Source organism: Tamandua tetradactyla, chromosome 13 (genome assembly GCF_023851605.1).
Source record: "Tamandua tetradactyla isolate mTamTet1 chromosome 13, mTamTet1.pri, whole genome shotgun sequence".
Lineage (NCBI taxonomy): Eukaryota > Metazoa > Chordata > Mammalia > Pilosa > Myrmecophagidae > Tamandua > Tamandua tetradactyla.
The window spans coordinates 89,312,928-89,325,578 of record NC_135339.1 but is presented as its reverse complement, the minus strand read 5'-3'; the positions used below and the strand labels follow the sequence as shown (position 1 = coordinate 89,325,578).

General features: G+C 42.1%; 1 protein-coding gene across 1 annotated transcript in view; it reads right to left on the bottom strand.

Moving 5' to 3' along the window:
• Positions 1-12,379, bottom strand: part of PRMT2 (protein arginine methyltransferase 2) — a 51,383-nt gene extending 39,004 nt beyond the window's left edge. Inside the window, 1 exon segment of the mRNA XM_077124466.1 lies at positions 12,018-12,379. Within this exon segment, the coding sequence (XP_076980581.1) occupies positions 12,018-12,379 (362 nt within the window).
• Positions 12,380-12,651: the final 272 nt, after the last annotated feature.

Genomic DNA, 12,651 nt, shown 5'->3' with positions numbered 1-12,651 from the left:
GGCCTCTCTCATTCAGGCTGCCATCCAGCTGTGGAGGTGCACAGAACTGAATTGCTTTGGTCTTCCATGGGGCAAATCAGAGGCGTGTGCAATTGTGCAGTGCAGGAAAAAGCAACTACCACCAGAGGGCACTGTAACCTTTACGTGGTTGATGCCAGAAGACAATTGGCCCCATCCACTTCCCCAACAGAGAAAGGTGACTTCTCTGAGATTTACATTCTCTTTTGGCTCAGACATTGCCTTGAGAGGATAAATCACAGTGGTTGCCGCATGTTATAGAATCCTTATGCGCGCTGCTGGCACACTGCAGTTGAAAGAAAACGAGCCACTTGAAGGCATTTTCCCTTTCCATCCAACAGTGATGGATGCAGAGTACTGGCTGTGTTTTTCTCGAAGCACAAATGTAGTCAGTTGCTCTCTTTAGAACTCATTGTTCAATTGATTCTGATACTAAAATATGATAAGTAGTACTAAAGAAAGGTCAGCAGATGCTTAGAATCACAAGCCAAACCTTAGACCTCCTGGTCCTTTTGATTTTAGTTAAGGGCCACGCTCAGGTGCCAGTCAGCTGCTAGACGGACGAGAAGTGAGAAAATATCTCTGGATGGGGAAAGCCAAATATTCCATTAAATAATGGAAGCTACCTTTATCTCTAGTATCAACCTGCCTCAGTGTAACTGGCTCTGTTCTTCGTTCTAAGCAGAGAATCTGATGTTTACAAAGGTAAAATGAGTTGAACACTGTGGAAGGGCAAACCTGGGTTGGCTAATGGGCTGGTTCATTTTCTACATGGTCCATTGGATTGCATGCTCTGTGCATGGGTAGCGGCCTTGAGAAAGTAAATCTGTGGCAGAGATGGGCTAGAGGATGGCAGAAACCAGCTCAGGACGTGCCACTGGATATCCAAGAGAAACGGCCAGGCCACGGTCAGAGTGCCACAAGTCCTGCTGTTTCAGGCACCATGGGGTTGGGTCTGAAAGCAGAGTACTTTCATGGACAAGGGATCCTCACCACATACATTCTGTCTGGGCTCTGCAACCTCTTTTTCTGTGACAGTCTTTTTAAATTCTAGGCCTCAGTTTCCTCAGTTTATAGTTGATTAAGGCTGGGCTTGATGGACCGTGTATCCCTCCCAGCTCTAGCCCTTCTCCTGCTGGCCATACCTAGTCCCTTGAGCTGCTTCTTAACAGTCTGTATAATCAAAACTCCCCCAAGTCTTGCCTAGGTCTCAGCCAGGCTATGAGGCCACAGCACACTATGACTCCTTCCATAGGATCTGCATTTCCATAGGGGACTTGAGGATTTTTAAAAGTTACTAAACTAGTCCAGTCTAATAAATAATGACAGGCCCTCTGTTATGACCCATCCCCTACCGATTACTTCCCCCCGGGTAATCACTGTTCATGGTTCAGTGTGCATCCTTCTAGAACTTTTTCTATGCACATAGAAACATACAGAGTCTGTATTATATGTTGATATATAATCCTTTACTTTTTTATAAAAACGAGGTCATGTATATACTGTCTATAGTGTCCTCCTTTCAATAATATAGCATGGGTGTCCTTCCAAGTGAGAACAGGTAGGTCCCTTATCCATTTTAACAGCTGCAGAGTTCCATAGTAGGGGGCTATCACATTCTATTGACCAATAGTTGTTGGTCGACTTTTAGGCAGTCTCTGTTTTTTTTTGCCATCACAAACAAGACTGTGACAAACACCCTCTCACAAATATCCTCACTCACCCGTGGTTGTAGCCAGGTCAGCCTTGTGAGTGGAAGTCCATCTTGCTGAGCCCATGTGTAACCTGTATTCCTAACATTAGACCACTTTGTTCATGAACCCATTGCTTTCATGGCAACTCAGTGGACCATGGTTAAGCATTTGGTCTCTATGAATTCTAAGAAGCAGGCCAAAGCTATTTTTCAAAAGAAGAGTAGTTATTTGCAGAGGTTGATAGCGCTTTGCTCCAAAATCCTAAGGGTCAGGGCTGTGTTTCTTCTATAGGGTCCTGGAAAAGGCTCCATACAGCATCTCTGTTTGCTACTGAAACTTCCGACACCGGTGAATGTTCTGGATCATATGGCAAAAGTGGCAGAGCAGCTTGCACAAAAGCCTGGACTGGTTGCAGAGCCTCCTCTTTTTTGAAACCCACCCCCGCCCCAAAAGTAGCAGCTCTTTTGGGTCGCTCTATAAATGGGCTGGGGTAGTACACCCAAATGAGGAATCTGTTTCTTCTGGAATTCAAGTAGGCCAACTATGCATTGTATCTCTCTTTTGGTTGAGGATGTAACAGCCTACTCTTCCTTAGGAGGGATATCTCGACATGCCCTACATCTTTAGATGTGTAGAAATTTCACTGAAGTGGGAGGCTCCTGATTATTTTTTGTTAGATTTGTTTCCCAACCTCTGACATGAAAATAGCTTAGTAAGTCTTGAATAGTCGCTTCTTCTTGCTCATGAGGTCCAGACAGCATAATGTTATCAACACAATGGACCTGTTATGTCTTGTGGAAGAGAAAGGGGATCAAGTTCATGTGGACTAGATTTAATATTGGGCTGAAGAGTTGACATACACTTGAGATAAGGCAGTGAAGGTTTATGGCTCCCCTAGCCACTTGAAGACAAAAAAGTGGTTTCTGGTGGTCTTTACTAAGAGGTATGGAGAAAAAAATCAGTTGCCAGATCAGTAGCTCACTAGCTACATTCCAGGTACCAGGGGATGTGTTGATTTATTCAAACAATGATACTATACCTGGAATAGTAGCTGCAGTTGGAGTCACCACCTGGTTAATTTTATGGTGATCTACTGTCATCCTTCAAGATCTGTTTTCTGCATGTTCCAAATAAGAGAGTCGAATGCAGATGTGGTGGGAATCCTGAATCCTTCAAGTCACTGATGGTGTCACTAGTCTCTGCAATCTCTTCAGCAAGGTGGTTTGCTTTGTTGTGGTTTTGCAGGTGGAGGCTGTTAGAAAGACTAAGTGTAAGGCCCTAACTCTTGGCTATTACTACCATAATAATCCTCACTCCATAGGTGAGGGAACCAGTGTGGGGATTCTACCAATTGCTGAGGTGTCTCTTTCAGTTTTGCATTTAGAACCTCAGAAATAACCACAGAATGCATTCAGGGACCCATTGGAACCTGTGTGAGACGGTCCTGCCCTAAACTTCCATTGATCACTTGAACTCCATAAGCCCATACTCTGATTGGTGGACCACAATGATATTTTGGGTATCCCAGAGTCAATGTCAGTTCAAGAGTCAGTGTCTAATAATCTCCAAAGTGATCTGGTCATTTCCTTTTCTTCAATGCAAAATAACCCTGGTCAAAGCCCATAGGTCCCTTTGGGGTAGGCTGGGAGGAAGATTAACAGTATATTTTTGGTGGGGTTGTAGATTTCCTCCCCATGAAGACCCATCCCTCCCTTCATTCAAAGGTCCTGAGTCTGTAAACTTTCTCAAATCTTGGACTTTTTGAGGGTCATTGTCTCTGTTTTTGTGATTCAGGTTAGACTTTTGTTTCCTTAACCTAGAACTCGTCTGCCTATACAGATCAAGTAAGAATTTAGCAGACTGTCCATATGTTTCGTATCTGGGAATCCCATGATCAACCAGCCAATGATATTGGTCTGAGAATCAGACTATTGTGATTACTGCTTTGACTCTGCTCTCTGTTATTGTAGCTCCTCCCACCTGCCTGTGGTGATTATGTGCTACCACTGGGCTTCCGCTGACCTAGGACTGGATCATCCCCATTGAGTTTAAGCATCCACATGTAGGGGCAGCAGTTCCCACAGTAACATCTGACCTGCAGAAAGGAGCACCCATAGATCTCTTGAGGGATGATGAAGCTGTTCTCACAATATTATTCCTCAGAGTCCTGGTAAAAAGGTGTGTCCTCTGGACATTGCTAGGGGCTGGTGTGAGCAGGTCTTACGTGTTGAATCCACTCTAGCATTCCAATATCTCTAAGCCCTAGGATCACCTCTTGTGTATTATACCACAAAAGTTCTGGCATTTTCACTTCATGTAATGTAGGCCACTTTTTGGTCCATGTTTCAGCTGACCACCTGAACAAAGTGTCAGAGCCCTTTCTAAGTCCTCAAGTCACAACATTAAATCCAGAACCACTGATCAGTAGGCCCTTATTAAAAAAGTTTAACCTCATCCAATTTTATGTTCCTTCTACCATTTTCTCGCATCCTTAATATGCATCCCCACACATGTTCCCCTTATTTCGCTCTATATAAATTGGAAAACCATGCATGTCTTGTGTAATGCACCTTCTTATGGGTCAACCCTTCAACCTTGCCTTTCAGGGCCCAGTGGGGCTTCAGTCCAGCCACAGGTCTGGATATAAAAGGTGCCAGCGGAGGTGCGTTATGAGAGGTATTAGCAGCATCCTGCAAGCCAGCTACCTCAGGGTACTCCATTACAGTTTCAAGTAGTGAAAAAGGGTTAATTTCTTCAGACAGAGGTCTGAGGATTATTTCCCCACTGGTGGCAGTCATAGGGTTATCTGTCACAGGCAGGGTTAATCTTTTCAGATGGAGGCAGGTCGGCCAATTCCTCAGGGCAGATGATGACAGGTTTTGCTAGCAAAGAAGACTCCGCAGAATCTACGGTTTCAATGCACCACTGTCATTATCAGATCATATGTCCCCATTCCAATTTTAAGGATCTCATTCATTCCCAACCAATGCTCTACCATTAACAGCAGACACAGAGCAAGGTTAGGATTCCATTTGCATTCTAATTTAGCCACTTGCCCAGTGAGACTTTGGTTTTCCAGAATCTCAAGTCTATGGTTATAAGAAATAGGAGTTTCTCCCAGGAACTCACTTAGAAAGTTTCATGTTTTTCATTCAGTACTTGAGCTGGGAATTTGAAACTTCGAGCCCATCCCTTTCTTTAACAAATGTATCCTGTGTATTTAGGAATAAAAAGCCAAAATCATTATATGTTTTAACTCCACAAAACTCTATTCAGGCGTCAAGTACACTGTCACCCAGAACCTGCCTCTTACAAGCATTTGAGTAGCAGTATTCAGTGGTGATGTTTTGCATCTCTCTATTGCCAGTTTGCACCATGAACTATTAGTGCCATCTTGAACATTGGAAATAGAACCCTTACTGGTTTTTAATCCAATTCCAAAAATTTCAGAACCACCTCAGAAATTTCTTCCTTAAGGTTCAGATTCTAAAGAACCATTCTTGTTGCCAAAATCTGTATTAGCCTGGGTTCTCCAGAGAAATAGAACCAAGAGGTATGTGTGTGTGTGTGTGTGTGTGTGTGTGTGTGTGTGTGTGTGTAAATATTAAAAGATTTGGAAATTGGCTCACATAACTATGGGGATTGGCAAGCACGAATTCCATAGGGCTGGCTACTAATTGGGAATTCTGATGAAGGTTCCCATGAATTCTCCAGGAGAAGCTGGCTAGCTGAAGTTGATATAGAAATTTTTCTTTATGACTACTGAGATCACCATTTTCCCCTTTAAGGCCTTTAACTGATTGGATGAGGCTACTCTCATTACTGAAGGCAGTCTCATTTGTTGTCAAGATGTAATCAGCCATAAATGCAATCAACTGACTAATGATTTAAATCCACAAAATGCCCTCACAGTCACAATCAGGCCAGTGCTCACTTGAAGAAACAAATGGACAGCATCACTTGCCAAGGTGACACACGAACTTAACCATCACATTAGGCGTTTTAGTTTGCCAGTGCTGCTACAGCAGTTACCACAGACTGGTTGCATTAAACAATGGGAATTTATTCTCTCACCATTTTGGCAGTATACAAGCCCCAATCAAGGCATCAGCATGCCATGCTTCCTCTGAAATCTGTATCATTGTGGTGCTGGTTTGCAGGCACTCCATCTCTGCCTCTGTCACATGGTGAATTATCGCCTTCTGTCTACTTCCCTGGCTGCTACTCCTCTTGCTCAGTTGTCTCTGTCTCTACCTAGATTTCTTCTTAAAAGGACTCAACCTGATTCAATTTGGCCTCATTTAAATAGGATCTTCAAAGACCATCTTCACAAATGAGCCCACTACTCCAGCAGTTAGGTCTTGACATGTCTTTGTGGGGACATGATTCAATCTACCACACTAGATTGAATACTAGGTATTACTGGAAAAGTTCCAATTTATTTTTGTTGGAAGACTTTTGAAGAGGAAACCATTTTAACACCCTGAAAAACGACTGAAACAATTAGCACAATTAGCTTGGGGTTGCAGAGCCCCTGGTTGGGAAGGCTGGTCCTGCTCATCCAGGGAGGCACAAGCCTTCTTGACCACCTGGTCCTGGGATTCTTGGAGTCAATGTGTCTGTGTCAACTATGGTGATGGGCCTAGAAGTGCTTCCTTTGGTTATGATGAAAACATTGTATTTTTGAAAGGATTCAGTAGGAACAAAAGCTGCATCCCAAATTTCCCCTCTCATTTCAATAGCCCTCAGATTCTACAGGAAGTGACAGTGAGGGTAAGGATGTTCCTTCACCCCACAAATCTTATGGAAGCAAATTCATCTGGGACAATGACAGTATTTTTGTCTCTTTTCCTTGTTGCAGTGGGAGAGCACGCACACACACTTGCACACACATTTGTTCTGTCATTTACATCAACCCTGACACTTTTTAAATCATACTTTGCTTTTGTGAATTTTTACAGAATGTACACACTGCATCTTTGAAGCAGCAGTCTGTTTTCTTTCTTCTTCTGGTAAACAATTAGCATCAAACATTGTATCTCACACCTAGTAAAAGCCTAAATTATCTCATAGTTCCACACTATTGTAAATGTAAGACCTGTTGATGCTGCGTTCCCACTGATCTGAAATGGCCTCCTAAGATGGCTCCTTTTGATGGCAAATTGCCAATAGGGAGAGTTGAGTGGAGAACAGTTGGTTTAGATCAAATCTGATAAAGATAAATTAATATATCAGTCAATAAAAACCATTTATGGAAGGCCGTTCTGTGCCACACAGTATTTACATGCTGGAGACACAGAGGGAATGAAAAGTGTCTGTGTCTTCTGATATATTTTTTTGTTCTCCATCCTGCCCCCCAAAATATAATAAGATTTGAATTAGTTACCAATGTTTAAAAATTGGGATTTTTTTCTGGAGGATAGAAATAGGATGGTAGAAAGGAAATTGATTAACAGAGTAAAAGAGGCTGTAGTTTAAAGTGCCTGAAGAGGGCAGTTCTGGGGAGAAGCAGTGACGGGTCCTGCAGTGTTCCTCAGGAAGGTCAGGATGAGGAAGTCCCAGGCTGCGATAGGAGGGAAGAAATAGAATTGGTGGAAAGTCTATACTGGAAGCAGTTGGTCCCATATATAGCGAGGAAATTCTTTCTTTAAAGAAATTGAAATGGAGAACTTTGTCCCAGGGAAGGCAAGGGTGAGGCTCAGGGCTAAACATAAGGGTTGAAGTGAAAGTCTCTACACTGAGCTTGGGTCCTCACCCTGCACCACCCCCCCACCCCAGCTCCCTTCCAACCCTGTACCTGGAATGTACAGCCAGGCTAGGACCTCAAGTAGATGCTGGAGGATTCTAATCTAGGAAAATGGGAAGGGCTTTTGAGGTAAAACCTTTGATCACCCTGGAGTGAACAGCCAACAAGCTGTTGCATGAACGCAGTTTCCATTTCCAATCAGCCTTTTCAAGCCCATCTCTTGGGCTTGAATAAACACCCAAGGAGGGCCAGAACTTTGAGGAGGAAATTCTCCACCATAAAGTGAGAGAACAAAGTAAATGAATAGAGGAAAGGAACCCAAAGAAATGTGATTTACCAGAAAACAACTTGAATAAAAGTCACTTATTATTCTCAGAGCAACGTGAGAGCAAATCACATCCAGAAATCAAGAACTGGATTCTATTGGAAAGAGAGCCATCCACAAAATACGACAACGAGCTCTTGAAAATTGAAAACATGATCGCAACCAGTAAACTCAATAGAATTAGAAAATAAAGGTCAGGAAATATCTCAGAAAGCAAAATAATAATAATAAAAAAAAGAAAGATGGAAAGGAAAAAAGAATGAAAACAGGAAATGTCAATCCAGTCCAATATCAGACTTTAGGACTTCCAGGAAAAAAGAAGAGAGAAATGGAAGAAAGGAAATCATCCAACACAATGCAAGAAATGCAATAGAAGAATACAAGCCACCAGGCCCAACTAGAGCAAAGAATCATGAAGACAATAGCCACAAAACCCAATATCTATTGATTGTAACAATGTGCCATACACTTTTCTAAGGGCTTTGGTTATCTCATTTCATCCTCACAACTGCTTTACACGATGGAAGTTCTTTCATCCTCAGGTTCCAGTGGCACAAAGAGATTATATTATACTCCAGGGATCATGAGTAGTTAAAAAGTGGTATCGCCAGATTTAGAATCAGATGCTCTGACTGGAACATCTTTCTATGTTACCATGAAATATCAGGACATCCTATATAAAAAGAGAAGATCCCAATGTTTGCAGGGAGAAAGATGGGACACAGCCAAAGGAACATGAATCAGAACTGCGTCAGATTTATTTACAGAAACCTTGGGAGCCAGAAGACAATGGAGAGTTGCCATCAAAATTTTGAGAGAAAATGGTTTTCAATGCAGAAATCTGTTCCAGCCAAATTTCTAATTAAATAAGAGAGTACAATAAAGACCTTGCAAATATGTGAGGTCTCAAAAATGTACCTCCCAGGCAGCCTTTTAGGAAGCTATCAGAGATGGTTCTTGCAAAATGATGAGTATAGATTGTTTGTAGAATCTGGATTCAATTGAGAAAGAGGAAAATGTAAAATCAAGACACAGAGGAGGTCCAGCTCAGGAGAGAGGCAAAGCCCCAGGATGACAGCTGGGCAGCAGCAGAGCCAGAGCGCCCTGTGGGCCATGATTTCACTAAATAGGAGGATTTGACTATGTTGGGAGGGTTGGATGGCATACGAGCTAAAAAAAAAAAAAAGAAAATAAATAAAAATAATCCACCTCTGTGAATGCAGGAAATAAACAGGTAATGTTTGAATGGCTAAATAAAAAAAGCATCATAAGCTGAACTGTTACTAATACCAAGGAAAATACCAGAAGAAATAAGGAAAGTGTTGAAAATGTTGATTACGAAGAGAATGGGAATAGTGGTTGGAGAGGGGTAGGGCAGAGACTGCTGCTATTTATTATAAGCCTTGATTTTTGTACTCTATGCATGTATTAAGTTGATTAAAAAAAATTCACAGTGATGTTCACCTAAAAAAACATAAGTATTTGGTTTATTTTGAAAAACTAGAAATCTGACAACTCAGGGCTCCCGTCTTGCATGGTAGCATCGGATGGAGCTGTGCAAGCTGCTGAGTCTTCTGGATGATGTGTGTCTCACACAGGCCAGCTTCCCTTGTTTCCTTACTTCTGGATCTTATGGCCATTAAGTGTGTGACATATAATTGAATGAATTGCCTCTGTACCCTTCTCACCTGTCAATCTGCCTAAGAGTTGGTATGTGGAAGATGTGTTAGCTATATAGGCAGGCTCTTAAGTGACAAAACTGAGATTGGTATTAATAGTTCCCTTATATGGAGGTCCTATTTAATATCCCAGAGCAGTGTCTTGCTAAGTCACACAGTCTTTAAAAAGCCCTGAGTAGTGAATTATGTCACTAAGATTAACACAGACTTAGTGAAATCCTGCTTCAAGAGGCTCAACTTGCAGGCAAATGCATTCAAGCTGGATGTCCTTAACGGGGCTTCCTCCATTGAACAGATGGCATATGGCCCCTTCGCTCTGCTTCCAGGCACCTCTCCTATAGCAATTCCACCAGGGTGGCAAGGACAAAATCATCTCATTGGAGTGTTGTCAGTAGGAATTATGAAAAGTGCATTTCATACCCTCAGGAGTTGACACTCTGATTTTAATGAAGTACTCCCAAGATCTTTGATCTCTTGGCATGTTGTTTAAAGGATGATTGTCATGTTCGTAAGAGGCAGTCCTGGCATTTATAAGGAGCAGCAGAAGGGGATCCCTGCTTGTTGAGACCAAGTGCATGTGTCTGCGTATATAAAAGAGTCATTGTAGCCGAAGCCAACTCAATACCTAAGTCTCCATCCTGAGAGGTCAGTAATATAGAAGCCAGTATGTAAATTTCTCCTTCTTTTGAATCATTTTTCAAGAATACCAGAAAAGTATCAGACAAAAGGCAACTCTGATGGGCTTTTCAAAACTGTGCATACCCTTTCTTTAATAACTGTATCTCATGACCAAGCACCCTACATGGACATGTTTTTCATTTTATGTAGCATCACGTGCTGGAGCAGGCATTCCAGTGTCACTAGTGGAAAGAAATTGAAGGGCTGGTGATTGAAATCCATGACTTCAGGGTCCCAACAGTCCCAAGGCAAAGACTTGAGCATGAGTTCCACTGGTTCCCCAACAGGAGTGCATTCCATTAACGTCATGCCTTGGTCTGCCTTTCCTGTAAACTGGAACTCAGGAAATACAAACAGTGAACAAAGCACAAAGTGTTTGTCAGACACAATACATTCTAAAGCTAACTATTTGTCAATTATAAATTCTATCAGTGCTTTCATTTTGAGTTCATGGCCGATCATATGCCCTTGAGAAATGTTCTAACCCCAAAGCCAAAGGTTCCCACACTTTTGAATCTCAAACTTTTGTGGGTACAGTGCTATTGCAGAGGTCTCAAGAATCCCAATAAACACCTAGCATTTCTATAGACTGACTAAATAAAATGTCTCTCATGCATGGATTATTGTTTTACACATTTATGCAAATACTGTAGAAGTTGAGAAACTTCAGGTAAAGAGAAAAAGCTTTACTCAATTCTTACCATTTTGCATTTTCTCAATCAGTGGTAAAAAAAAAAAGTAGAATTAATATCTTGTCAGGTTCACACAAATATTTGATATTTAAAAGGAATAATTGTGCTTTAAAGGATTATAAAACACTGCCTCCACCCAACACAAATTTTTTAATGAAAAACCACCTTCAAAAGTGACAGTGTCATTACCAAGGTCCCTAAATGCCAGGCTAAGGTATTTGGCTTTAACTCAGTAAGCCACGAGGGGCACTAAAAGTTTTTAAGACCTGAAGAGTCATGATAAGTGCTGGAAGATTAGTTTAGCAATAGTTTGCATAATTTCTGCTAAATATTAAATAATATATGTTAAGTATAATAGATTATTAATTATATAACACAATTATGCATATAATTATAATAATACACAATATGTTAATTATAACATGATATTATTACAATATAATGTGATATGATATCCTGAAATATCTGAATGGTCACATTATATAACCGAGTTCTGCCACTCAAGTTCAATGTACATTCCTTCACTTGAGAAGTAGTTACTGAGCACTTACTATGTGCCAAGCATTGTTCCAAGTACTGCAACAGAGAAAACAGACAAAAGCTCTCCCCACCCTGAAATTTGGACATTAACTGGATATTATCAGCATGAAAAATTTATTGTTAACTAATTTTAGGCACAAAAATGGCATTATGTCATATTTTAAAAAGTCCTTATCTTTAAGAAATAAATACTAAAGTATTTATTCAGAAAGGATTTGCTTCCAAACTGTCCAGTGGGAGAGAAAGTGAGGAAAGTGGGTGAGGCCAGTGATGGATAAGATTGTCCATAGGTTGTGCTATCCTCCCTACCTTCATGTACACTTAGTATTTTTCACAGTAAAAAGGTTTTTGTTTTTTTTTGGTGATGGTGTGGTGGGAATCCCCTTTCTCTCATTCTTGTGTTCCTTCCTTGGCAAGAAGAAGAGGAACTTCCTCCTCTCTTCCCCATTCCTGCTCCCCTCTCCAATCCCACTTCCCTTGAGTCCTAACCGCCCCCTTTCCTGATTCCTCTCTCCTGCTCCCCTCCTTTGCCTCCAGCTCCCATCCCTTTCCCTTTCCTCCACACTCTTCTTCTGCTCCTCTCACCTGTTCCTCACCATGAGAGGGGTGGCAATGCAGGTGACAGTCTGATATCTCTTGGGCTACCTTAGTCCCAGGAAGGACACATCAAAGCGGCAACAAGGGCTGTCCCTTCTCACACTCTCCTTTAGCTGGAGACAGGATGAGCCAACCTGGGTCTGGGTAAGTCTCTGGGGAATTTGCTCTGTTGACCTGGCTCTCTCCACTGAGGGGGATCTTGGGTGGATGTTGGAGCAAAGGATGGCAGAGTGCAGTCTACGCCCCTGACGGAAGCCCAGTCTCTGGTTCTGCCTTGCAGGGCAGCTCACTCCTGTGGTGGTGGGGGTGCTGTCACGGAGGGCGGGTCCCACCTGCCACCTGGGACTGCACTCAAACTTTGACATTCCTTCTCCTCTAGCTTTGGGGGCCAGGTCATATCCTCGTACCATCACCCTCAACCCAAAAGCTAATTAATAAGCAGATCAGTAGCATCTTCTCCACTGTGAAAATAGATGTGAAGTATTAATACTCTCTGAAAGCATGCTGGGCGTCTCAGAGGTGGATTGTATCAGAAGAATCTGCAGAACTGCAGCCCTGCTCAGGGGTCACTCCCTTGCAATGGAGAGGAACTAAGGGTTCAGTCCAATTCAAAATTTGGTTAACATGAAACGACTAAGTTACAGAGGAAGTCAACTGGTCCACTGCTTACTCGAAGTAACCA